This window comes from Podarcis bocagei (genome assembly GCF_964188305.1).
Source record: "Podarcis bocagei genome assembly, chromosome: 14".
NCBI classification, from domain to species: domain Eukaryota; kingdom Metazoa; phylum Chordata; class Lepidosauria; order Squamata; family Lacertidae; genus Podarcis; species Podarcis bocagei.
In genome coordinates this window covers 52,179,131-52,203,558 of record NC_138139.1, presented here as the reverse complement: position 1 = coordinate 52,203,558, position 24,428 = coordinate 52,179,131, and the positions used below count along the sequence as shown (strand labels likewise).

Here is a 24,428-nt window from a genome sequence, read left to right as displayed (position 1 = left end):
AGTGACTCAGTAGCTCAAAGGGCAGCATAAGAAAATAATTCTAATTTCTGGAGTACTGGAATAAATAGAATAGGTGGGTGAGAGTTTATAGGTGCAGAGAACAATGGCTGTAAACAAGTCTGTGCAGAGATTTGTGGAGAAACGGGAAGAAGCCATGACATATGAAGTAGCAATAGTTATAATAGCTTTTTTTAAAAATCCGTATGTAGAGACAGTATCATCATGCTGGTCTGCCTCCCAGCGTTTGCCCCGGTATGCAAAAATTACATCTGCTCATGAACTTTATAGGTACTGGACCAGAAGAACCTTTTGCCTGATAATGGTAATTAGGAAGGCTCCTATATGTTGTGAAATGGAATTCTCTTCCCCCACCCTATTTCCAGTCTCCAGGTGTGACTGCTATTGTTCAGTTAACCAAAATGGCACCATTCACACAAATGAGAGAGGTATCAGCAGACTGAAGGAGCACCGGGGTTTGCAAAGTGCAAAAAGTGTTTGAAAACGAAACCCCAAGTTGGCGGGGGGACAATGACTCTACAACATTTTCAGTGGCCACAGAATGGCGACTGATGGCAGGACAGGGGCAGTGATGAAATGGAGCATTGCGGAGGAAGGCACGGCTGGTTGATGGGAACAGTGAACAGGAGTACGGCTCACCACAACACTTGGTTTGATAAATATTTCCCAACAGCATCGTTTGGAGGGAATAAAGGCAGGTTCTCTAATAATGCATGATGCACTTCTTCTTTTTAGACAGGGCCATGGAGACAAACTCTCTTGGAACAATGCCTCATTTTAACTAGCATGTTAAACTATGGGTCATTTGCTTTTAAATAAGAAGGATCTCCCTTGAGCTAGATTTGCTATACATTTCCTAGGTTGCCTCTTTGCTCTTGAGGCACAAAACAACACAGCTAAGAAGTTGCGTTCAAATTAGAATTGCTGTGGAGAGGTTGGTCAATAGTTAGCTTATTGGGTCAAAGTCAGTGTTCCTTATGTTTTTCTAAAGGCCAGTAATATGCTTATTGACCAGACTCTAATTGGGTGAAGCATCGCTGAAAGGTTCCCCAGCTGAAGTTCTGTTCCAAAAGCAGTGACATTTTCATTAGAAGGTGGAAAAGACCCACCCCATACTTTATTCAAATTACAGTGAATTATTCATTAATGTTCATGTAAGTGTTGCATGAGTAGAGAGAGTGTTTGGATAGGAGAGAAACTAAAGTTGGAAGGGTAGTTATTATAAAAAGAAAGTTTATGGTTGAGAGATCTTGATTTCTCAATAAATCCATAAGGTTAACTTTATCAATGCCATCTTGTTCACCCACATCTCTCTGCCTCTCCCCTATCTCTCCTTGCCTCAGGCTCTTTTCAGTACAGGTTTGCTTACCTAAAGACATTGGCCAGAGTCCAAACATCTTGGAAACTAAGTCGGGGAGCCCAAAGATGTATGACAAACCACTTTCGAAACAGAGCAAATTTTCAAAAGCAATTTGTGATCAATGGTATGTCAACTGTTCAACAGTGGAAAAGTCAAACAGCATCTTAAATCCTTAAATCTTAAATTCTACCCAGATGGTACATTTCTATGACAATCTCCTGCCCTCTAGCTCATGTCTTCTTCCAGAGGCATATGGAAAATGAGAAGCCCACTAAGCTTTTGGTGTTGTGAAAGATCCCATCTTGAGCTCTCATCTCTCTCTGTCAAAAAAAGGCAGTAGAGAGTTTATGCCAGGGAGTCTGTTCTCCTCTCCCTGACCCATAGAAATTGTTTTCTCCTCCTAAGGGCAAGGAGGATTGATTTACAAACTGGGGGTTTAAATTGCTGCAATTTGGATGGACTGTGAGTTTTCCAGGCCACTACGTTCAGGAACAAGCCCATATTAATAAACATTGTGTATGACCTCTTGTTGCTGCATTTATAATACTTCACCTCAAATGGTAGATATTGTCTCCCTGAATCCTGTCATAGAAAACCAGCCTTTTACAGAATGGATGAGGGTCTACTTAACCCTGTTACTCCCTACCATTTCTTCATTCAGAATCCTTCCTCCCAAGCTGTATTCCCACTTGTAGAAGTAAATATATTTCTCCTTTCCATTCTTCTGCTCAGACTAGCAGCCTTCTGGAGGATGTTCATCTATCTCAAGTATTTTGTTTCATTTGGGCCTGAAAGATGGCTGGTAAAATCAATTTTAAGGTATTATCAATGCATAGATTTGGCTTTAATACTACATTCAGATTTCATTTGAAAGTGGACCATTTATTTAGTTGTTGCAAAAAGAAGACAAAGTATAATTGAAATGTAAAACAAAACAAAATCCAGTTTGAACCAGATAGTTTTGCCTTTTGGTTAATTGCTTTTTATTCACCCAGGTGAAGGCCTCATTGAAGTTCTGTTTACAGTGCTTCCTGTGTATAGCAAACAGAATGCAAAGCCGCCACAGCTCCCATAACTGTACTCCAGTTTTCAAACAGTGCTTTTGAAAGCTTCAGTTTAAAGGAAATTTCATGAAAATATTTGGAGTAAAAGCAACCAGGGTTCTTGGCTGTTGTGAGTGGGCAACGGCAGCTCTGTTGCCAACATCCCTTCATTTTTCAAATATACCTTGGTGCTGATGCAGACACACACACACACACACACACCCTGCAAAACATTGGCATGGCTGCCTTTGCTATTTCAGAAAGCAAGATGTAGGAGTCCTATGTATTGTGCAACCTGCCTGTTTGTTAAGTCTGGCACCAGAGGTCATTCTCTAAATATCCCTGCCACTGTGTAGGTTTTCTTAATAATAATTACTATTATTTATAAGCCGCCACCTGACTAGGTTGCCCAGAGAGCCACATTTTAAGCATTTTAAATCAACAACAACAAAAAGATTACCCAGGATTCTAACTTAATTTATATCTACTGCTTTTTGTATTTTTACTGTTGCTACAATAACTGCTTTTGTTTCTGATTTTCCTTTACCTGTTTTATATTTGTTTTATGCTTCTCTTTTGTAGGCTACCTTGGAAATCTAGATTAATAAAATTATGTTTAAATAATAATAAAATGTGGTGCCCTTGTTGTGTACAATCCTATTATGCCACTGTTTGCTTAATTGCTAGATTTTTTTATTTTGCCCAACTTTCATCTTCAAACTAGTTTTCAACATCAACTTGCTAATATAATAAAATGATTACCAGAACAGACCAAGCAGTAATAGGATAAAACTTGCAGCCCCAAACTCAATAAAAAAGTCACGCCGTGACAACAATAATGTTTTTAATTGTCTCCAGATGGAGATGGATGGTTAGGACTACATGAGCCTTCTGGAAGAAGATAATAATCTATAACATTGGCACAATTCCCAGGAAAGCCCTCCTCCTGGTAGACACTCACCTTGCATCCAACAAGTTGACTCCTTGAGCAGGCCCTTGTGGACAGATCTTAAATCACTGGGAGGAGCATGTTCATAGAATCATAGAATTGCAGAATTGGAAGGTCCTCTGAGGGTCATCTAGTCCAACTGGCTACAACGCAGGAATCTCAGCTAAAGCATCCATGACAGATGGCCATCCAACCTCTGCTTAAAAACCTTCACGGGAAGAGAGTCCATAGCCTCCCGAGGGAGCTTGTTCCACTGTTGAGCAGTTCTTACTGTCAGAAAGTCCTTTCTGTGTTTTTTTGTCAGAAACTTGTAACTTGAATCCAATGGTGCAGGTCCTACCCTCCAGAGCAGGAGAAAAGGAGCATTCCCAGCCTTCCATGTGACACCCCTTTAGCTATAATATATAACCCCTGTTATATATTAAAGCATAATCCAAGATACTCCAAAGCCTCTTTGATCTCCTTGGAGGAAAGACGAGGTATATATGTAATAAATTGTTAAGTGTAGTAGAAGAAAGTAGTCACCTTTATCCTCTGAATGTTGTTTTCATTGTTAACTTTAAAGTTTGATAATGTTTATCTTAGACATTATGTTATGCTGTTTTATTTATGCCTGTACCCATCCCTGGGTCCACTTGGTGAAGGGCAGGTTATAAATATTGTAAATAAATAAAATTAAATAAAGTGCACCATGCTCCCTTTTGGCCCATATTTGTCAAAAGCCGATTGGCAGTCTTTTGAAGTCCAGAGTAAAAAAGCACCCCATTTGTAAGATTCAGTTCATTTTCTTGTGCTATTATTTTTGTCCTGGGTGTTTTCCATTTTGCCAAACTAAAATAGTAAATTGTAAGTGGTTTAAATTCACTGAGATTGTTGCATACAGGTGGCAACAAATGGAGAGAACTATCTTGTAAGTGGACTTCTGTGTATTGTCTGCAATGAACAGTGACTCCGGGGTGAAATCTAACTGTTTCCTTGGAAGGAGGTTCCATTTCTGGAGCCTTTTCAAGTTCAGTTCTGCAAAAAGTGGCTTTAAATAGTTTTGCTGTGTGCTGCCTATCATGGACAAGGAAGCAAGTCCATGCTACTTATTTGTTCCCCCTTGAGTAGACAGAATCTAACATGAATGCTGGAAATTGTGAGCCTCCTATTTAGGAAGTAGCACTTAACCTCTTCTTCAGCTTTTCTCCGGGTTGTTAAATCTCCTCTAGAATAAGGGCAATGCTCAGTACTTGATCTTACAAAATTTGGGCAAGGCAACTTCTGCAGTCAGCTGGAAAGAAGGACATTTGCTCCTCTAAGACTGGATTGTGTTTATTCCAAACATTTTTTAAAATTTATTTTTTTAAATCCCATTTGGACGTCTGAGATATATTAAAGCCCACACAGTCTCTGACAGTGGTGAAATATTGCTTGCTACTGAAATATGGACAACAGATTTGGGTTTGTTTTTTCTTTCTCATGTGAGAATTTTATTCTCAATTGTTCTGGTTTAGGGATGGCAGATGAATGCAGAATTGGGAGAATATTGAGGTCAGAGCTGCCAATTAACCTCTTGATTTCAGTTGCTGATTACTCAATTAATCAAGGGGCTAGAGTCAGCCAGGAAAAGGCATCAGATACACAGATGCAATCCCAGGAAGCGACTGGCTTGTTGTGTTTGGCTGAGATGTGTGTGAATTTACACTGGTCTGCAAGTGGGAGAAATGCATAAAGCACGATGTTCACTCCCAGGAGACATCCATAAAACATTTCCCAAAGGAACACAAGATGAAGAAGAGAAGAAAGTTTTGACAATTTACGGCAAAGGATGGGTGAGGCAATTAGTCAGCTTGTAATTGCTTCTGCAGCACAGTTGGGTTTAATGTGTGTTTACTAGGTGACCATAAGACTGCCCTTCTCAAACTTTTTGAACTTGCCACACCTGTGATACCATCTCTTTTATATCCTGCAAGCCCTTCCTCAGATGCTCTTCTTTTGTGGAGACTTACTGTAACTAGACCCAAATATACGTAACCGAAACATATATATATATATATATATATATATATATATATATATATATATATATATATATATTGTCAGAGGCTGCCTCAGGTCTCAGCTCACAAAAGACCAACGCCAAGCTCTTCTTATATACAAGGATGTTTATTGCAGTTCATTATTGATTCCACAACCGAGGCGCGCAGCCCCGAGTCTCTAATGTTAGACATTTGAAGTCCCCTCTGAATCGGTCCCGCCCCTGCACCAACTTAAGAGGCTTGTGCTAGACCACCTCTTCCTGTCTTTCCTTTTCCGCAGGGTCTTTCTGCCCCCCTGGGTTCCTTCCCTCCTGCTCTCTCCTGAAGCGGATTCCTGAGATGCCTGTTCCCCCCTCCTTCGTGCTTTGGGGCTGGGCTCCTCCTCCGGGCTTTCTCCATTTCCGCGCGCCTCCACATTTGAACTTGGCGCTCGCTCGCTACCCCTGACCTTCCTTTTGACACTTACACTACTCCCTGTACTACTCTCCGCCTCTTCCGCCAGGACGTTCTCCCCAGATCTCCTTCCCCTGTCTCTTTCCTGCTCCGTTCCGTGTGTCACACTGGGAACCCCCCTCTCTTCCCTTCGTTCCTGCTGGGAAGCCGGCCCCGATCTCCCACTCCCGCTCGGGGTTTCCCTGCTGCTTCCCTGCTCCTGGCAGGTCCCCCCTGTGACCCCCCTTGTCCTGACTAGGGGCGCCCCCTCCTGAGAATCCTCCGATTCACTTGAGAGACTCATGGAAGATCTCAAGTCATTGTCATCCTCTTCCTCACTGTCCTGGGATTCTTCCTCGTCGCTCTCCGTCTCCTCCCTCACCTGTGCCTCTGTCTCTGAACCCCTGACATATATATATATATATTTGCTTTTGTAGATTTTCACGGGTACAGGAATGCAGGTTTTGGTGTCTTCGGGTGTCTTCCCGTGTAAGAGTTGGGGTGTCTAGGCGACGTTTCGACGAGGTCTCACTCGTCATCAATATCAAAACAGCCTTTTGCACCAACCAAAAAATAGCCAATATCCTCAGAAACCCCAAAGATAAAATCCAGTTAGAAAACCAAGGGGTCTATGAAATACCCTGCAAAGTCTGCCCAGCCACGTACATTGGACAAACAAACAGACAAATAAATGCACGTATCGCAGAACACAAGAATGCCGTCAAAAAAGAAGAAAAAACTTCCTCTCTTTACCAACACATGAAAGAAACAGGACACGAAATTAATTTTTCAGATTCCAAATTGCTCTTTAACATGGAACACCACCACAAGAGAATAATCATGGAAGCCATCGAGATAGAGAAACACCCTCACAACATGAACAAGCGTGACGATACGTCCCGCCTGCCAGACATCTGGAAAATAGCCCTCCCCACAAAAACCGACACCAGAACCAGAGGCACACAGAACGCCATCTCCAATCAACCACACCAGACCCAAACCCAGACCCTCTCCACAGATAAATTACAGACACCATCCAGTAGCCAAACCATAGTGGCACCTCCGGATGCTGCACCCCCCTGCAATCCCTACACAGATCTGGCTGGCACAGGGCACAAAACCACAGCTCGCCCCTATACACGAAGCCAAGCCAGAGCACAACTAAGTGCAGTACAGCCATCTTCTCAGAAAAAACTTTTCACAAGCTCAAGAGGTCAAGACACGAAAGCTTTAGCAACTAATCCACACCTAATGACCCTCCTAAGTGGTACTCAGAATATCACTCAAGAAATCACTCAAGATATCCCTCAAGTAATTAATGAACAAAAGAAGAAAAGGCACACTAACCTGGGAACTTCCTCTCTGCCCAGAACGTTGGAGGCTATACACCACACCCCCTCAACAGTATTTATAGGAACTCAAACACTGAGATCCTGCTCTGTTCCAGTAACAAGAAGCCGAAAGCACCAGCCTGAAGATGACGAGTGAGACCTCGTCGAAACGTCGCCTAGACACCCCAACTCTTACACGGGAAGACACCCGAAGACACCAAAACCTGCATTCCTGTACCCGTGAAAATCTACGAAAGCATATATATATATATATATATATATATATATATATATATATATATATATATATATATATATATATCCTGTCCTCTTGAATACTTAAAAGTGCCATGCTTATTGGTGCTGCTGTATGATAAAGAGCAGTCCTAGTAGTGATACAATAGTGAAACAGAATTTGGAAGCCCAAATCACCCCTTGGATGCCTACAGATGTTCAGGTTTAACTTGAGTGGCCTTTGCATACATCAATCTGGCTGAAATCACCATGTGGCCAAAGAGAGAAAGCAGGAGGAGAGGTGGGAGGTTTCAAAGAATAAATGTCTCTGTTTGTTTTCTCTGGAAATGTGTATCTCTTTGCTCACCCTGGACTGTTCTGTTGATAAAACAAGCTGACGTAGGCGGCATCTCTGACATGTATTTAACTAAGACCGTCTCTGTAATTAATGGGGGGATAAATTGTGGTTTAATTACTCAGAAAGCACCTTGGGTGAAAGATTCATGGTAATTGTTGTGTATCCTCTTGAAGGATTCACAACACGGGCAGCAAACATGGTAGCAATAAAATACTGGTTGAGTGGCAGCCAGTTCTGTGGAGTTTTTCTTACCAGGATTCTGCCACTGGAGAGAGAACGTGAGCTGCTGTCCTCTAGGGCTGGATTTCATTTGTCTTTGGAACGCACACAAATTCCCTCTCCCCCATCTCCTGCACTACTTCCACATCTTGCAGCACTCGCTAACTTTGTGATTTCCCAGGCTAATAAAACAATGCAGATCAATACACACTGGATTAAGGTGGCAGCAAGTTGTTAAATCCATGCTGGAAAATATCAAATGGAAGTCATTACCACTTGCCTCCCAATTAACATTTGGACCCATATTGGCTTGTTCTGCATGATACGTTGCCAACCCTGAAATCCTCACTCTGGTTTTATCCATGGCCAGTTTCATGAGCAACTTAAAGAAACATGAGATAGCATGACCATTCGGGTTCATAGCATTTATAACCAGGCTTGAGGCTGCCAATTACCGGTAGTTTCTGGTTTTGACTTACAAAGACCTAAATGGCCCAGGACCACAGTATCTCAGTGACTTCCTCTCCCTATATGAACCGACCCATACGCAGTGAGCATCATCCGAGGCCCTTCTTCATGTGTCTCCTCCCTGAGAGGTCCCTCTTGTGCAATGCTCTCCCCAGGAGCGTTTCTTACATATCTTTAGACACCAGGCAAAACCATTCCTCTTCTCCCAGGCCTTCAGCTAATTAAACAATTTATTGTCTTTTAAGCTTGGGGGGATTGTTTTTGTTCGTCACTATTATGTATTTTTGTTTTTATATTGTAAACCACCCTGTGACCCTCGGCAGCGTAGAGATGATGATGATGATGATTAAATAATTCTATGAATAAATAAATGTTTAGCTTGCATGGCTTTCCATGCCAGTGAGGGCAGAGGGTTTGGTTTCCCCCTTCTTCTCTACTGGATTTCCCTGCCAGCTACATTTCAGCATATGCATCTGTTTTTATCTGCCAGACCTAGATTGAGAACTGTCATGCAGCAGCTGAGGTCTTGTTCTGGAAAAACAGAGGAGGGTCACATGGGCTAAAAGCAGAAGGCATGATCCCCGGTGGCCTGGCATTGTATTAGGAAAATGAGAACTAAGGACCCCAGATCAGAGGCACAGCCTGAAGACAGGTTGAGTGTTGGCCACTGGCTTTGGCTGAGGAGAACCAAAGGGACAGAGGCAGGGACGGAGGTCAGATACCAGATACGGGTGAAATCACCTGTGCTTTTGTTCCATTAAACGGGTTGCTGAGGCTGAAAAACATAGCTTGGAGCTGGAGTTTTCTACAGTTTGCCAGGCCCCTGTTGGTCCCAAGTCACATGGGTCTGGCTGGACAAACTGCTTCAGGGTCAGTTCTGGCCGCATGTGGGTGCCAAAGCAGCATAGCACAGATCAGGCCAGTAGTGCCCTCCAACTGAGAGCTGTCCTAGTGGTGTAAGGATAGAAAGCAGCTGGGATTTGCTGCCTAAGACTCCGGTGTCTTCAGAACCTCTGCATGGAAGCTAGCTCTCTTTTCAGGTTGGGCTTTCTGTTCCTTTACTGCTTTGGTTACCCCTCTTCTACCTTGTCTTTCTTTAAAACTACCCCCCCCCCCATGGAAGAAAGATACAGAACTTACAAGCATAACTGTCTCCTCTTTTCCAGAACTAAAGAAACAAATGGAGAGTGCCGAACTGAAAAACCAGCGCTTAAAAGAAGTTTTCCGGGCAAAGATCCAGGAGTTCCGCAAAGTGTGCTACAAGCTGACCGGCTACCAGATTGACATGACTACAGAGAACCAGTACCGGCTCACCTCGGTTTATGCTGAGCGCGGTGAAGACTGCTTGATCTTTAAGGCAAGTTTAATTTATACCCCAATGCTTGTGAGGATGCTGTGTGCAAACATAAGCATTATACGGCCCTCTTACTCCATTTTGTAATTTACACTGTTTGCTGAGATGGTAGTAGCAAAGGCAACTTTCTTGGTCAATGCAGAATGTGAGAGGATTTGCAGGCAAGAGATCTTTTGTTTTATAGGGTGCTCAGTTGAAGGCTTGGGCTTGCCTTTTCCCGCTTTTTCTTTTGCTTTAGTGATTTACCAAAGCTGATGGCTGGTGCTAACCCTGAGAAAGTGAGGGGACAATAAAAGCTGTTCTTTGGCAGTTCCACTCTGTTGTCAGGAAGTGGGTGCTGGAGCAGGGTGACCACGCACTTCCGTGTCCACAGGGGAATGCTTGCAACTGACTACAGCAAACTGACATTGCTGTAGACCTGGTAGGCTGCTCAGAAGGGTCTCTCTCAGGCATAGGAAGCCGCCTTTTACGGAGTCAGACCGTAGGTCTATCTAGCCATACTGGCTGGAGCCATCATGTTGGGGGCGGGGAGGCTTCTCCCGTAAATTACAAATCTTATATCTAAAAAAAATTCCTTCCAGTAGCACCTTAAAGACCAACTAAGTTAGTTCTTGGTATGAGCTTTCGTGTGCATGCACACTTCTTCAGATCTGAAGAAGTGTGCATGCACACGAAAGCTCATACCAAGAACTAACTTAGTTGGTCTTTAAGGTGCTACTGGAAGGAATTTTTTTTATTTTGACTATGGCAGACCAACACGGCTACCTATCTACTACTGAAATCTTATATCTGTGCATCTTTTTTATTGCGTCTTGGAAAAGGTCAGGATCTGAATGAGTTAAGCGTCTGCCAGCAATCCCAGGGGACCTGGTGCTGTGAGGTGGTGTGCCCTGATCCATGTGCGGGGGTGAGGATGTTTTTGGTGGAATCCCCATGGCAACTGTAACTTGTGCTTCAGTTGTTAAGGTTGTGTTGGGGGGTGTTGCGTGCTGCCTTTTGCTCCTCCCCAGAAGCTGGGAGCATTTTGCTATTGAAGACTGAGAACAGCTGCCAGTCAGGATGGAGAAACTGAGTTTTGCATAATGTCAACTTATTCCTGTTGTTGTTGTTGTTGTTGTTGTTGTTGTTCTTCTTCTTCTTCTTCTTCTTCTTCTTCTTCTTCTTCTTCTTCTTCTTCTTCTTCTTCTTCTTCTTCTTCCTCCTCCTCCTCCTCCTCCTCCTCCTCCTCCTCCTCCTCCTCCTGCTGCTGCTGCAAAATTCAAACAAATTGCTAGTGTTAGTAAGGGGATCATTTCTGACCATTTCCTTTTAGCAAACAGTGCCATAATTCTAATGCTTTGGGGTGTCACTTCTGTTATTTACTGAGCTAGCTGGCTGGGAGGCGTTTTTGGCCAAGCTGGAAATCAGAATATACATATAGGCAAAGTCTTGTTGAGGCATTTGTTATTGTCAGGGAATAGGCTGCTCTCAAATCTTTCTCTTCACTTCCCCCCGAGATTATTTGTTATGGCATTACAGTGTTGATTCACAGCCTCTTCTTCTTAAAGTCTCATTTTATGGCTCCTTTACTTTACAAATTTATAAATATTTCTGCAGACTTGGGTGTTGGTTTCCTGAGTAACTGTTATTGTCTTCCAGAAAACCTCCTTTGTGTGTTCATTTGTTCTCTCGCTTTCTGAAAGCAATAAGTAAGAGAACAATGGTGTTTTGTGGACATCGCTGTTGCGGATAATAAGCAGTAGTAATACTCGCATTCTTTGCGAAGGGGAAAATGAGTTGCCGGTTTGGTTATATGGTTTCATCTTGGGAAACTGATATTAAAGGCATCATTTTGCTCCAGTAGCTTGTTTTCTTGCCTGCAGTACAGCTGCTTTGCCACAGCAGATATCTAAGCCAGGGCATTAGTGGCATCAGTTTTCTTAGCCATATCTGCACCCTGGGTTGATGCCACTTTTTGTAATGTTTCCTATACTGTTAAAGGGATTTTGGAGCCTTTGTGTTCTTCTTATCATGGTGCTGAGGGCTTGTGGGCTTCTTCATTGTTAGCCTTCTGGTCTAAAGCCATGGAGCAATTATGTTAAAAATGAATTGCAAAATGCACCAAGCCATCTTGGTGTTGACTGGTGTGACTAAGCTATTTGATGCCAAGTTGAAACAGAACAGCAGGGGTGGGCACATCCTGGGCCAGGCCTCCAATTACCCCAATGCATCAGCTCTCTGCACTGCAACATTTGCTCCCTGCCCTGAAGTTCAAGAAGCAACATTCATGCAAGAGAGGTATAGAAAATGTGGTGTGTGGATTTTTGCAGAATGATGATTTGGGAATCCTTGATTTGAAGTGTACCTCACCCCCAAATCCCCCCCTGGTTACCCATTCAGAATGCAGAGGGGCTTTAATAATAATAATAATAATAATAGAAGAAGAAGAAGAAGAAGAAGAAGAAGAAGAAGAAGAAGAAGAAGAAGAAGATTAGATTTATACACCACTCTTCATTAAAACGATATCAGGGTGGTTCACAAGATAAAAACACGAGATAAAAGCACAAATAGTAAAAACAGAAACAACAAAACAATAACACCCCCCCTCCAAAAAGATATTTAAAAGGCTGTGCAGCATTATTATCCCAGCTACAAGTTCTATTCATTCATTCATTCATTCATTCAAACATGCAGGTATTTTATTTATCTTATTTATTTATTTATTTATTTATTTATTTATTTATTAATTAAATTTCTATACTGCCTGTCATCCAAGAATCACAGGGCTGTTTACAATATAAATACAGAACACCGAAACAGACAAAATTACTAGTTTTCAAAATACTGTATATCGTGTTTTTAGTTTGCAGTTCCCAAGGGAGTTCTGTGTGGTCACGTTCTGACCACATTTTGCTTTACAAGGTTTGAGGCAGATCATTCCTAGAACCATTAACATGCTGCAGAGGGGGAAGCTGCAGTGGGGAGAGAGAGAGAGAAAGTGCAGCCTGTCCAAAGGCAGCCAATGCAATTTGTGACTGAGCAGGGATTTGAACGTTTGCTCCTTCTTCTGACGCCCAGCACTGCTGGCATCTGTGCTCCGCTGGGCTGTGACAGGCGGTGGGTGTTTCTGTGCATGTCATTAACTGGAAGAGTCTGAAAAGCAAGAAACGTTTGTGCTTATCTCACTTGTGTAATTTATGGAGCAGGTTCAGTGCAATTAGAACAAACAAGTCCTTTGGCACCTTGCAAATTTCCATGGCTCACCCATAAACTTTAGGGCGAGTTTCAGTTTATGCTGCTGCTGGCATTTAATTTTCATGGCTTTTCTGATGGACAGACGCTCAAGAGGGGAAGCTCAATTTATGCCAGGTCTGTTCCTCTTAAACAGAATGAGTGCTGCCTCTTTCCACAGTGTGTCTGCAGCCTTGCAGCCACATCTTGTTCACCTTTATTTTCAAGTGTGTGGGTTCTCAGGCACGCTTGGTACCACTTTTGATTTGAGCAGTGTTATTTCAGTCATGGATTGTATTACAGGTAGATGAAACCCTTAGCCTTGGAGTAAATGAAGCTGAGAGAGTGAGGGCTGTTTTTGTTTTGAGGTGACACCAGAATACTGAAGATCCTTTTCTGTACATCTGCTGTTGCTGGAAACTTGTTTTGTTTTCTCCACTCAATAAAGAAGTTGGGCTACATGTCACCCAAACACTGCTGGTGTAGTACATCCAGTCTCCTCTCTCTCACACACTCACACATGCCCTTAGACTTGCTCACACACACAGGCTCCGGTTTTGAGATGCTGCCCAGGATTTGGAATAAAATACCTCCTCCCTCATATTTCCCCACTTCAAAAGATTGCCTTTTCCAGTGCCACTGATCATAGCTGTCAAGTTACAGATTTGAAAATAAGGGACCAGCAGCCTTGAAAATAAGGGACCTGCAGCCTCACCTGTTCCAGGCACTCCAGCCTTCCTGTCCTCCTGCAGTCTGGTCAAACTCATGCTGGTAGCTTCGAGAACACTGTCCAACCAACTTTGTAACCAGAGGTTCAACTGAATAGAATCTGAATCACATGCACCACAAGGCCTATGCAGCCTCAACTTAAGATGGCTCCTCGGTCTGGCTTTGCACTGCAAAGTTTGCAGCAGCACGTGCAACAAAATGGCGTCCAGCATTCAAAAAATCCCTCAGCTTGCATTAACTAGCCACACACAGGGCATCCAAGCTCCACCCCCTGTCATTCTTAGACTTCTTATTGGGTGAGCAACGCAGCCAAGCAACACAGTTGGAGCCTCCCTCCTCCCTGGCCGGCAGGGAGGGAGGGAGAGGAGCTGCTTCCTTTGAAATTTAAGGGACATCATTTAAGGGACATCCATCAATAAGGGACAGCAGCGGGACATGGCGCTGGGGTAAGGGACTGTCCCTTCAAATAAGGGACACTTGACAGCTATGGCCACTGATTTTTTAGCTTGTTCTGGACTCAGAGCATGATTTCCTGCTTCTCTTCTTATCCAGAAGTAACAGATTCCAGCCTTGCTGGATTTTTGAACCAGAAGGAAACACAGAGAGCCCATTCCACAGAGTCCCATTCCACAGAGCTGACTTGGAAGGGTGCCATTGCCAACGAGAGCAAAAGGTGCAGAGAGAGCAAGAAGCAGGAACAGGGTTGCACTCCCCCTTTCCTGCTGTCTGTACAAGTCACCCATCAGGGTGACCAAGGCCAACACAGTCCCATGGCCAGGCCTGAATCCAGATTGGAATGGGTCCAAATAACTCCCAACCCACTCTTTAGCAGGCTTCTCTTCCTTTGTCTGGTACTTTACAGGGCTGGTTCTGCTTTACTGCACGCTGCAGTCAAGGGCAGATATGCTTCTTATACCTTCTTATACAGACAGCTTTCCGGGTCATGTGGCCAGCAGGACTAAACCACTACTGGTGTAACGGAACTCCGTGATGGAAACCAGAGCGCACGGAAACGCCGTTTACCTTCACACCGGAGCGGTACCTATTTATCTACTTGCACTGGTGTGCTTTTGAACAGATGTGCTCTGCATACTGAAAGGTTCAGATGGCTTTTTAGAACCCTTGCTGGTGCACATACAGGGTAGGAACGTCTCTGTTTTATGGCTCTCTGTCTTCTTTTTAAAAAAATTAAATGCAGTGGAAGTTCTCATCTAAACACTCCACCAGGATTTTAGATGCAGATGATTTTGTGGAAAGCAATATATTACAATTATCGGTCTTTTGGCAGCTATAGTCTATTACCGTTGCTGCTTCATTAAAGGTCTTAGTTGGTTGTACATATTCTTGCATTTATGTAACTGACTGTAATGTGCAAGCAGCTCAATGATGTATACAGAGACTGTGCTTATTTAGTTTTCCTTTCTCCCTCTGCCCCCAGTAGCTGAAGCTGTTCATTTCCTTATAATTCGACTGAGGACTTTCCAGTTCTTAGAACCACTTGCTAAATAAGAGGAGGGCTCTTAAGAATTTTACTGCCCCCAATGCCCCTCACCTCTGCAGCCTAGCTGAAGCAATCAGTAGGATGAAGTGACAGAACAAGAAGCCGATATCAAGCTCATGCATCCCCTCCCTGCTCCCTTTGCCCATCCCAATGGGTTTTGCAGGAAGAGTTTACAGCCCTGAGGCCCAAATCCAACTCCCAATCTTGCTACTAGATGTAGCCTTCAGTTAGGGAATCAGATTAATCAGTTAAAATTCATTTTTAATTTATCTCTGGTTAATTGTGCAACACATTTTTAAATTGCAACTGCATATGTAAACTACAGGTGGCAGTTTATTATTATGCCAGTCTATAAGAGACATTCACACACCAGGCATGTCTCTCTTTTCTGAGATGGCAGCTGCCGTAACATAGTCATGCACCATCTAAAACAGAAAGAGCATGCTTTTTGGCTTTTTGACAAAGGGAAATATATACATTTTATAAATAAATAAAAGGAAGAGGACCCAAAATGCCTATAGGTTTTGCTGGATATTGGGTCCATGAGAAAGACTCCCAGAGTCACCGTCATCATCCTCATCATCTTGCAACCTCATTCTAGCCTTGAAGACCATGAGTCCTCTCTGTCTAGGACTTCACAGTATCGTCTGCAGGAACAAAGATGACAAGAAACATGATCAAAGGCTCCCCCTTCTAGCATTGCCTGCTTGGGAAAGTCTGTTTTTTTTCTGAATGACTGGCTGGACAGCTCCCCTGTGGTTCCTGTGTGATCCACGCTCCTGCTGGACAGCTCCTTTCCAGCTTTCAGACTCTGGCCTGCACAATTTGGTGGACCTGAATGGATGAACCAGTGAAATTGAAACATGAGTCGTAGAGATTGTTTCTCTGCAGAAATCTGACAAGCCTTCCATGTGTATTTTTAACAAGGACTAATTTATTTACTGACTCAACCTCGCAAAGAGAAACTTTCACAATTTTACAAATTGTGCTTCTATTTTATTCAAAAGTGGCTTACAACAGCTTTCATTTTCTTATTGCCCATTTAGTATTGGAAATATTCCCCCCTGCATATATCGGAGGAGGGCAAATCTGAAGTTTCTGAGTGCTGGCTGCTCAGAATGTCAAAATGCAATAACTGGTACCCCTAACTGCATGGATACATACTGGCTTCTAGACCTAGCAAACAGGAATAACCTGTTCTTTTAAAGCAACAGAAAAGATCTCCAGTAAAAGCCAGTCTGTCAGGTTTCAGCCAGAAACACAAGTCCAAAAGAGAGCAGGGTTAAGTTCCAGAGCAGCAAACATATAGGTGTGGGGGGGGGGGGAGAGCAGAGGTCAAGACCCAAGGCAACATTCGGGGAGAAGAGGCAGGATGCTCAAACTGACAAAGAAGTTACAAAGCTGTATAACAGGGGTTGCCAATCCAGCACCCACGGTGCTGCCTCTGGAAAGTGCCCTGGACTTTGGGCATTCATCAAAAAATTAAATCTCTTTCCCTCCTTGAAAGAAAGTTATGGCACAAAATGTGCAAGTAACATTTTTCAAACTTGTAGGTACCGTGTTTTTCGCTCTATAACACGCACCCAACCATAACATGCACGTAGCTTTTAGAGGAGGAAAATCCGTAGGCATGCCACCCGTAGGCATTCCCTCCATAACACGCACAGGCATTTCCCCTTACTTTTTAGGAGGAAAAAAGTGAGTGTTATGGTGCAAAAAATACGGTACTTTGAATGCTCATTGTTCCATGCTAAAAAGTATTGGAGCTAATGCAGTTAGTGATTTTGATCTGATAGTGATTCATTGAGAAACAAGCCTCTAAGACTGATACTTTTAGAATAGGAAGGGTGGTTGTGTGGGAGGAAGCCACATTACTTGCAGTGTGTCTGCTGCTGCATCTGTAAAATAAAATCTTTATTAGTGTCCAGCCTGGATAGTTCCTGGTGTGATAAAACCAACAGCTTTGTCCCCGGAGCCTGCTAAATTAACAATGAGAGCAGACCCGGACATTTGATTTGCATTTGTTTTAAGGAGCTACTGAAGGGCATGAAGTCTTACGATCCAAACAGAGGCCAAATTGAAATACAATTTTAATCTGGATCACTGAGCCTGACTTCTTATGGGGGTTGGAGTTCTTAGTGTGAACCAGTAGTATTTAAAAACTGCAAAATTAACAGAGCACGGAAACTTCTTTGAGGCATTGGCAGATATTAATAATATGCATTAACTTGCATATTTATTGTGTGAGCCTGAAGGGAAAGCTTGTGATGGCACATCCACGGTTGGTAGCAATAGATAGCGAGGCTCATTTTTCTCTTTCTTACGTACTTTACATGGCATCCCTGATGGTGCATATAAATTCAGCTTCCTTGTCATTTTTGCCCATATTTCCTGATCACTTTGTCTGATCCTAAACCCATTTGTACTTTTAAGGGAGTGTGGAATTCCTCATTCCTTGAGTGCAAGAGCCAGCTGGAACCCCAAGCACAATACTGCAGTGTCTAAAATTAGGTTATGTATCAGCCTTGTGCCCTCCAGCTGTTTTTTCAGTTACAACTCCCATCAGCCCATGCTGGTTGGAGTACCCAAACAGGCTGAGGTAGGGATGGACAAATCCATCAGTTTGAGTTGCTCATTATCCCAGTTTTAAATTCAGGCTTCCACATAAGTTTTCGATTTAGAGCAAAACAAAGCAAAAAGCTCCCATTGAAATTGGTTAGCATTGCATTGTTCGTTTCTCCTTATGTGCACCTGTTGATGTACACTTTCCCCTGATGTTTGCATGTTTGTATGCATTGCTTAGTTGAAGAACTGCATTGAAATTCTGGAGAAATATGAATTTAGGGCAGAGTCTCCATTTCAGTTTTTGTACTACTGTTTTGAATTAGGTATGTTTGCATGTAAATGTGAACTGTCCCCAGTACCCCCTCCTCTCATCCCAAGGTTATTCCTCAAACCATTCAAAGCTGCTACTTCACAGTACTCTCCATCAAACTGGCACTGCCTCATAGGAGGGCATTCTTAAAATCATCATAGGCCCTGTCATGCCCACTTCTTTCCCCGATTTGCCACTTTGGTTTACCTTTGCTCAGTATGGAAAGGCTGAAATTAAGGAACAGCCATTTGCAGTGGAAACAGATGACGCCTTCATTACCACCATTCCCACCACTGTGGAAATTCACAATGGAGTCTGTCTTCACATTCCTAATAGCATGTAAACAACAACAACAACAAAGACCTTTATGGCATTTTAAAGGTCAACAATTTGTCTTGGAATAAGTTTTCATGGACTAGAGTCTACCTAATCAGATGTGTTATCCTCAAATGGCAGGAATATACAAACATGGATATAAAGGAAAATATATATACACAAGGATCGAATAGCAATTAAATGCAAAAGGTACAGCCTGTGACGATTCAATTAAAGCTTGAATGTATGCATAAAACTGGATTTAGTAGCTGTCAAGCTCTGGAGAGCCAGAGGTTTGGATTATGGGCACTGAGTAGTTAAAACAAAGTGGCTTGTATTAAACCCTGAGAACCACAGCTGGGCAATACGGTATCTGATGACAAATGTTTTGCGATGTCTCTGGTCACACTGCCTTTCTAAATATATTGATTTCTGGCCAGAGAAATGGGTGTGTTCATTTTAGTCTGCTTCAGCATGTGTAGCAGATGCAGCAGTGCACTCTCAGAGGCCTTTAAAAGGAGCTAATAAAACCACTTGTTGGGGACTTGGATTTGGCTTGAGGACTTGGCTGGGACCTCAAGTAATGAACTGCATAGGGCAGTATGTATGTAGGCCTTGGATCCCTCTGCAGGCATAGAAGGAAAAGACTTATGAAATGTTGACCTCTGTGATTGGCAGACAATATATACCGGTATATGTAGTTGCAGCTATCAAGTGTGTGTGTGTGAGAGAGAGCATGTGCATATATGTGTCCATCTTTAAGCCCTGTGTTACCTAGAGGAACCTGAATGAAATGCCCCCTGGATAAATTTACCCAAGGTCTCATTTTTCAGATGTTCCTTTTGACAAAGTTATTTATTCCCTTACTAGAAAATATAATGGAAAATAAAATTAGGAAGTTAAAGTGGGAGACCAGAAGTAAAGTGCTGAATATGTGTTTTTGTTCTATAAAGTTTTAATATTTTGTTTAAGTGCAAAACTTGGTCTAGACTTAGTAATGGAGTCAGTAGGATTCCTTCATAATGCAAGTCTCAAAGGACTGGGAAAATAGATTGCAGCAAGGACCTGCTTGCCTGTCTAAGCAGTCTGACCTAAACTTTACATATTTTTATGCTCTCCGTACTTCTCCAAGCGGTGAGAAGTTCCAGGCACGCAGCATTTCTCCTGTTTTGGTTTTCCTTTGGTTTCCTTGGGAGGAGGTCTTTGGAGCCTTGTGGCCTGTTGTAATATTTGAGTTCAGGTGGAAGCAAAGCTTAAATACTTTCACAGGCAGTCAAATCCACTGCTCCACATCAGATCTCCAGAAGTAGTCAGCACCCCAAAATGTTGCTAGCTTACAGAACCCCAAAACCTAGCTCTTTGTCTCACTCCAAAACAGTGGTCTGCCCTTTTGTTCCCTATCACTGATATCTAGAGGACAGGAAAGGTCTGTTTTTGCCTATTCAGAAAGTTTAAGCATGAGACCTGGCTTCCTAGAGAAATCACCTAACCATTGGCTCCTGTAGGAACACATCATCTGACTATCAGAGGCTAGTCACATTCCTTTGTCAAGTCCAAGACTCTGGCCAGCCATTTCCCTATGACAGCTCACAGTGGTTCTCCTAATCATAGAAATTTGGTAGGAAACCTCACATTGGATTGAAGAGTAAAATCTTTGACTAATAGTTCTTGCAGTCTAGAGTGTTTTGAGAACTCAGAAGACATTGGTTTAGTTCAGTCAGTGTTTTGGAGGATCCATCCCCCCCCCAAATGTAGGTTCTTGCACTCCTTTCCTGTTTCCCTTCCACAGTTGGCTTCCCTTTCTTTTCTTCCCATTTAGTGCTGAGCATAGTTTGCCATGATATCCTAATTTGCAAATTACGACTAATAGGTGTTTCCCAGTAAGCTACAATCAAGGAGGGCAGATAAAGGTAAAGGGACCCCTGACCATTACCGTATTTTTCGCTCTATAACACGCAGATTTTTTCTCCTAAAAAGGAAGGGGAAATGTCTGTGCGTGTTATGGAGCGAATGTGTGGTCCCTGGAGCCGAAAAATAAGGCAAAAATCAAACCGCGCTTCAGGGAGAAGGGAGCTCCGTGATACAGGAAGTGGCTGCTTTCCTGCATTCTGCCTCAGGGTCTTACTGCCCGCCCTCTGTTTCCTTGCTGTGTTTGCTCAAACGGAACAAAGAGCAGGGGAAGCCCCTCCCCTCCAGGCAAGTAGAGAGGGAAAGCAGAGCGTCCGAACAAAGAGCAGGGAAAGCCCCTCCCCTCCAGGCAAGTAGAGAGGGAAAGCAGAGCGTCCGAACAAAGAGCAGGGGAAGCCCCTCCCCTCCAGGCAAGTAGAGAGGGAAAGCAGAGCGTCCGTCCTTCTATCCTCTCCCTGCTCCGGAGGAACAATGTTTGTGAAGGGAAGAGAGACTACAGGTTCGGCTAAAAATTCTGATTTGACTTCCTGCTTTTTGTTTTTGGAGACACACAGCATTCAAATATGCTTTCTTCCATTTAAAGAGGGAGAGAGAGAGAGAGAGCACACGCTGGCTGGCTTGTGTGGGTGGGTGGGGGGAAACTTTTGCCTTCCTTTCCTCACGTTATAGCCCTCTCCTGCATTCTTAGCCTTCTGTGTTTTTCCTTCCCTCCCCACTTAAAATGTGGTTACAAAGCATGGATCCACATGGATCCTCAGGATCTTTGCATTGGGTCAGCCAAAATTCCCCATCAGAGCACATAGCATGTCCATGACTACAGCCTGTCCCCCCCAAAAAAAATCACGCACCCACTGTTGCCTGGGGCTGCAATGGTGCAAAAACGTGGTTAAAAAGTATGGGTCCACATGGATCCTCAGGATCTTTGCATTGGGTCAGCCAAAATTCACCATCAGAGCACATAGCATGTCCATGACTACAGCCTGTCCCCCCCAAAAAAAATCACGCACCCACTGTTGCCTGGGGCTGCAATGGTGCAAAAACGTGGTTACAAAGCATGGATCCACAGGGATTCTCAGGATTTTTGCATTGGGTCACCCCAAATTCACCATCAGATCACATGTCTGTGGCCACAGCATGAAGCACAAAAATGATACGTCCACTGTTTCATTCAGAATATTTTTTCCCTTGTTTTCCTCCTCTAAAAACGATGTGCGTGTTATGGTCAGGTGCGTGTTATAGAGCGAAAAATACGGTAGGTCCAGTCGTGGCTGACTTTGGGGTTGCGGCGCTCATCTCGCTTTATTGGCCGAGGGAGCCGGTGTACAGCTTCCGGGTCATGTGGCCAGCATGACTAAGCCGCTTCTGGCGAACCAGAGCAGCGCACGGAAACGCCGTTGACCTTCCCGCCGGAGTGGTACCTATTTATCTACTTGCACTTTGACATGCTTTTGAACTGCTAGGTTGGCAGGAGCAGGGACCGAGCAACGGGAGCTCACCCCATTGTGGGGATTTGATTGGCAAGTCCTAGGCTCTGTGGTTTAACCCACAGCGCCACCTGCGTCCCATTAAAAACATAATAAAACATCAAACATTAAAAACTTCCCTAAACAGGGCTGCCTTCAGATATCTTCTAAAAGTCAGATGGTTGTTTATTTTCTTGACATCTGGTGTGAGGGCGTTCAACAGGGCGGGCACCACTACCAAGAAGGCCCTCTGCCTGAGATAGACATGTTCCCATTCATGTATGTTGTATTAAACATAACTCTAGGTAGGAAGGAATGGAGCTTAGCAACAGAGAACGTGAGTGATGCGTGGGGTGACCAGTCCCCCCATTGCTAGGCAGGGTGGTGTAGTTCCAGGACTATTCCAGTTCAACACTAAGAAGCAGTCACACTCATTCCTATCTCCTTGATGACTATACCAGCATATTCCTGTTTGCAGACACCTTAGTTGTTTTACATTTTTAGATAATGCTTGAAAATATCAGGCATGCAGCTGAAATCAGAAGAAGGCACTATGACCATTGAAGGAAGAGTGGGGTATCAGTGTGAGAAATGATTTTGCCCCCTGAACGTTCAAGTGCATAGTTTTGGAGCTATTATTTGCAAGACTAGGGCCATAGTGCAGAGCATCTTGCAGCCTTCGTCCTTTTCCCTTCCCTTCCCTTCCCTTCCCTTCCCTGCCTCTGTATTTGGCCAGGTGGTAGGGGCAGAGTTTAGGAGTGGCTGTGTCAAAACTCGAGGTCTGGTGCTTGCACAACTAGTTATTTCTTTACAGCTGAGAGAGAGAGAGAGAGAGAGAGAGAGAGAGAGAGAGAGAGCACCCTTCAAACGGCATGTCCCCAGCTGGTTTTCTCTGACTGTGCTCATGTCTTCATGTTTTGCCTCTTCCCACCCCCTGCTGCTCAGCGAGTCTCAAGTCGCATTTTTGATAGAGCGCTGTTCTCTCAGCAGCCGTCCCGCACCCTTGCACACACAATCAAAAATAACAATGGAGCTCATCGGTGGAACTGGCCAGGCATGGAGAGATTGATTAGCGATTGCGGGCTTCTATTAAGTCCTCATTCTTGTTAATTACACATTATTTTATATTTATATTTCGTTTTCAATTTTCTTGTACTGTTTCCAAAGATTTAGTTTCTGCTCAGCTCCAGGAGGCACATGCCATTTGTGTGCGAGCGAAATGCCTTTCTGCCAAATGAGCTGCATCAGATTTTGCGGGAAAGGTCAAACGGGGGTGGGGGGGGAGTGAGAGGGTGCCTTAATCAGTTGCTCCCAAGCAGGATCCTGTCCGCCAAACATCCTGCTGTGGAGAGGAGGTCAGAGTCCTGCATTTTGGCCCCCTCGCTGCCTGCCCTGTTCAGTTGCTACCCAGGTCTTCATCTCCTCCAAGCCATTGTCTGCTTGGTCTCCCGCTGCAGTTTCTGTCCTGATGCATGTCTTATGTTTGTTTCTTTTTCTTTTGCTAAACAATTTCCTTACCTCCTGGTGGAATCTTAAGTGGATTTCCCCCCCTTTTTAAATTAGTCTGATCTCCTAAAGAATAGCTTAATCTAAAAGAAAACCCAACAGAAAGATAATCCTTTTATCACAGAGCCCCAGAGGAATAAGAACTGAACAAGATATCTGCTCAGTGTTAACTTTAAAAAATAGGCATAAGACCTGCTTGCAACTCCAGTTATTTTGAAACTATCAAAACGTTGCCATAAATTACTTTGGGGTGCAAGGAAAATTGACATGGGTGTCATTGTGATTGCTATGGAACTGGTGTTTTTTTGTTTGATTTGGTGGAGGAGGATTCAGTTCTCTGGGGCTTTTGGCTTAGCTCGTGTTTCAAACCAAATACCAGTTTTTTAAATGCACACACATCAGATAGGTTGTATAAGGGTTGCAGTTTGAAGTAATGGAAAACCCTTAACCACCATAAACTCTCCTTAAACTCTTCCTATGATGGTCTGGCAGCTGATAAAATAGAGTGGATAGTTGAAATAGCATTTTAAAAGAAAAACAATTCATTATTTTAAGGACAGAAATGCAGAATATGAGTCTGTTGCTTAAATAAATATATAGCAGCATCTTTCTGTGAGCAGGTAGTCCATTTCATCTCACTGTAAAACAGGTGGGAAATCTGTGGGTCTTCAGTGGGTCTGGTGGGAGCTTCAATCCAACAACATTGCTGGTGGCTTCCCATACCTGCTGCAAATTCTCTCTTAAGTTTGAAATCAGAAGGTAATCTTTACCTGCAAGGGACAAAACATAGCAAGTCAGACAGAGGCACAGGCACTCTCATATAAAGTACCTATAATGGATGCTAGATAGTTTTAGAGTTTCTCAAGAAGCATCTTCTATGAGCCTCCCTCTTCACAGATCCATCCCTGTATGCTTTCAGCAATTGCCTGCAAATGCTGCAATTTTCCTGTTTGCAAGTAGAAACTCTAGTCGTGATCCACCTTGACTAAAGGCCTTCTGCTGCTTTGTCCAGCATCTGTCTCTCTCATCCCTGCCATCATAGTAATTAACCTAATTATAAGCCTGCTGCTGCTCTTCCCAAGTCAGGGCTTTTGTTCCCCTTCATCTCTTTTTTTCCATTCTCATTAAAACATC

General features: G+C 43.4%; 1 protein-coding gene across 2 annotated transcripts in view; it reads left to right on the top strand.

Annotated features, from left to right (window-relative positions):
* The window catches only part of MAD1L1 (mitotic arrest deficient 1 like 1), a 456,900-nt gene that overhangs the window by 312,910 nt on the left and 119,562 nt on the right, over positions 1-24,428 (top strand). For both annotated transcript variants that reach the window (XM_081169503.1, XM_081169504.1), the window contains exon 17: positions 9,600-9,790. In XM_081169503.1, coding sequence (XP_081025629.1) covers positions 9,600-9,790 — 191 coding nt within the window. The remainder of the gene's footprint in view (positions 1-9,599; positions 9,791-24,428) is intronic.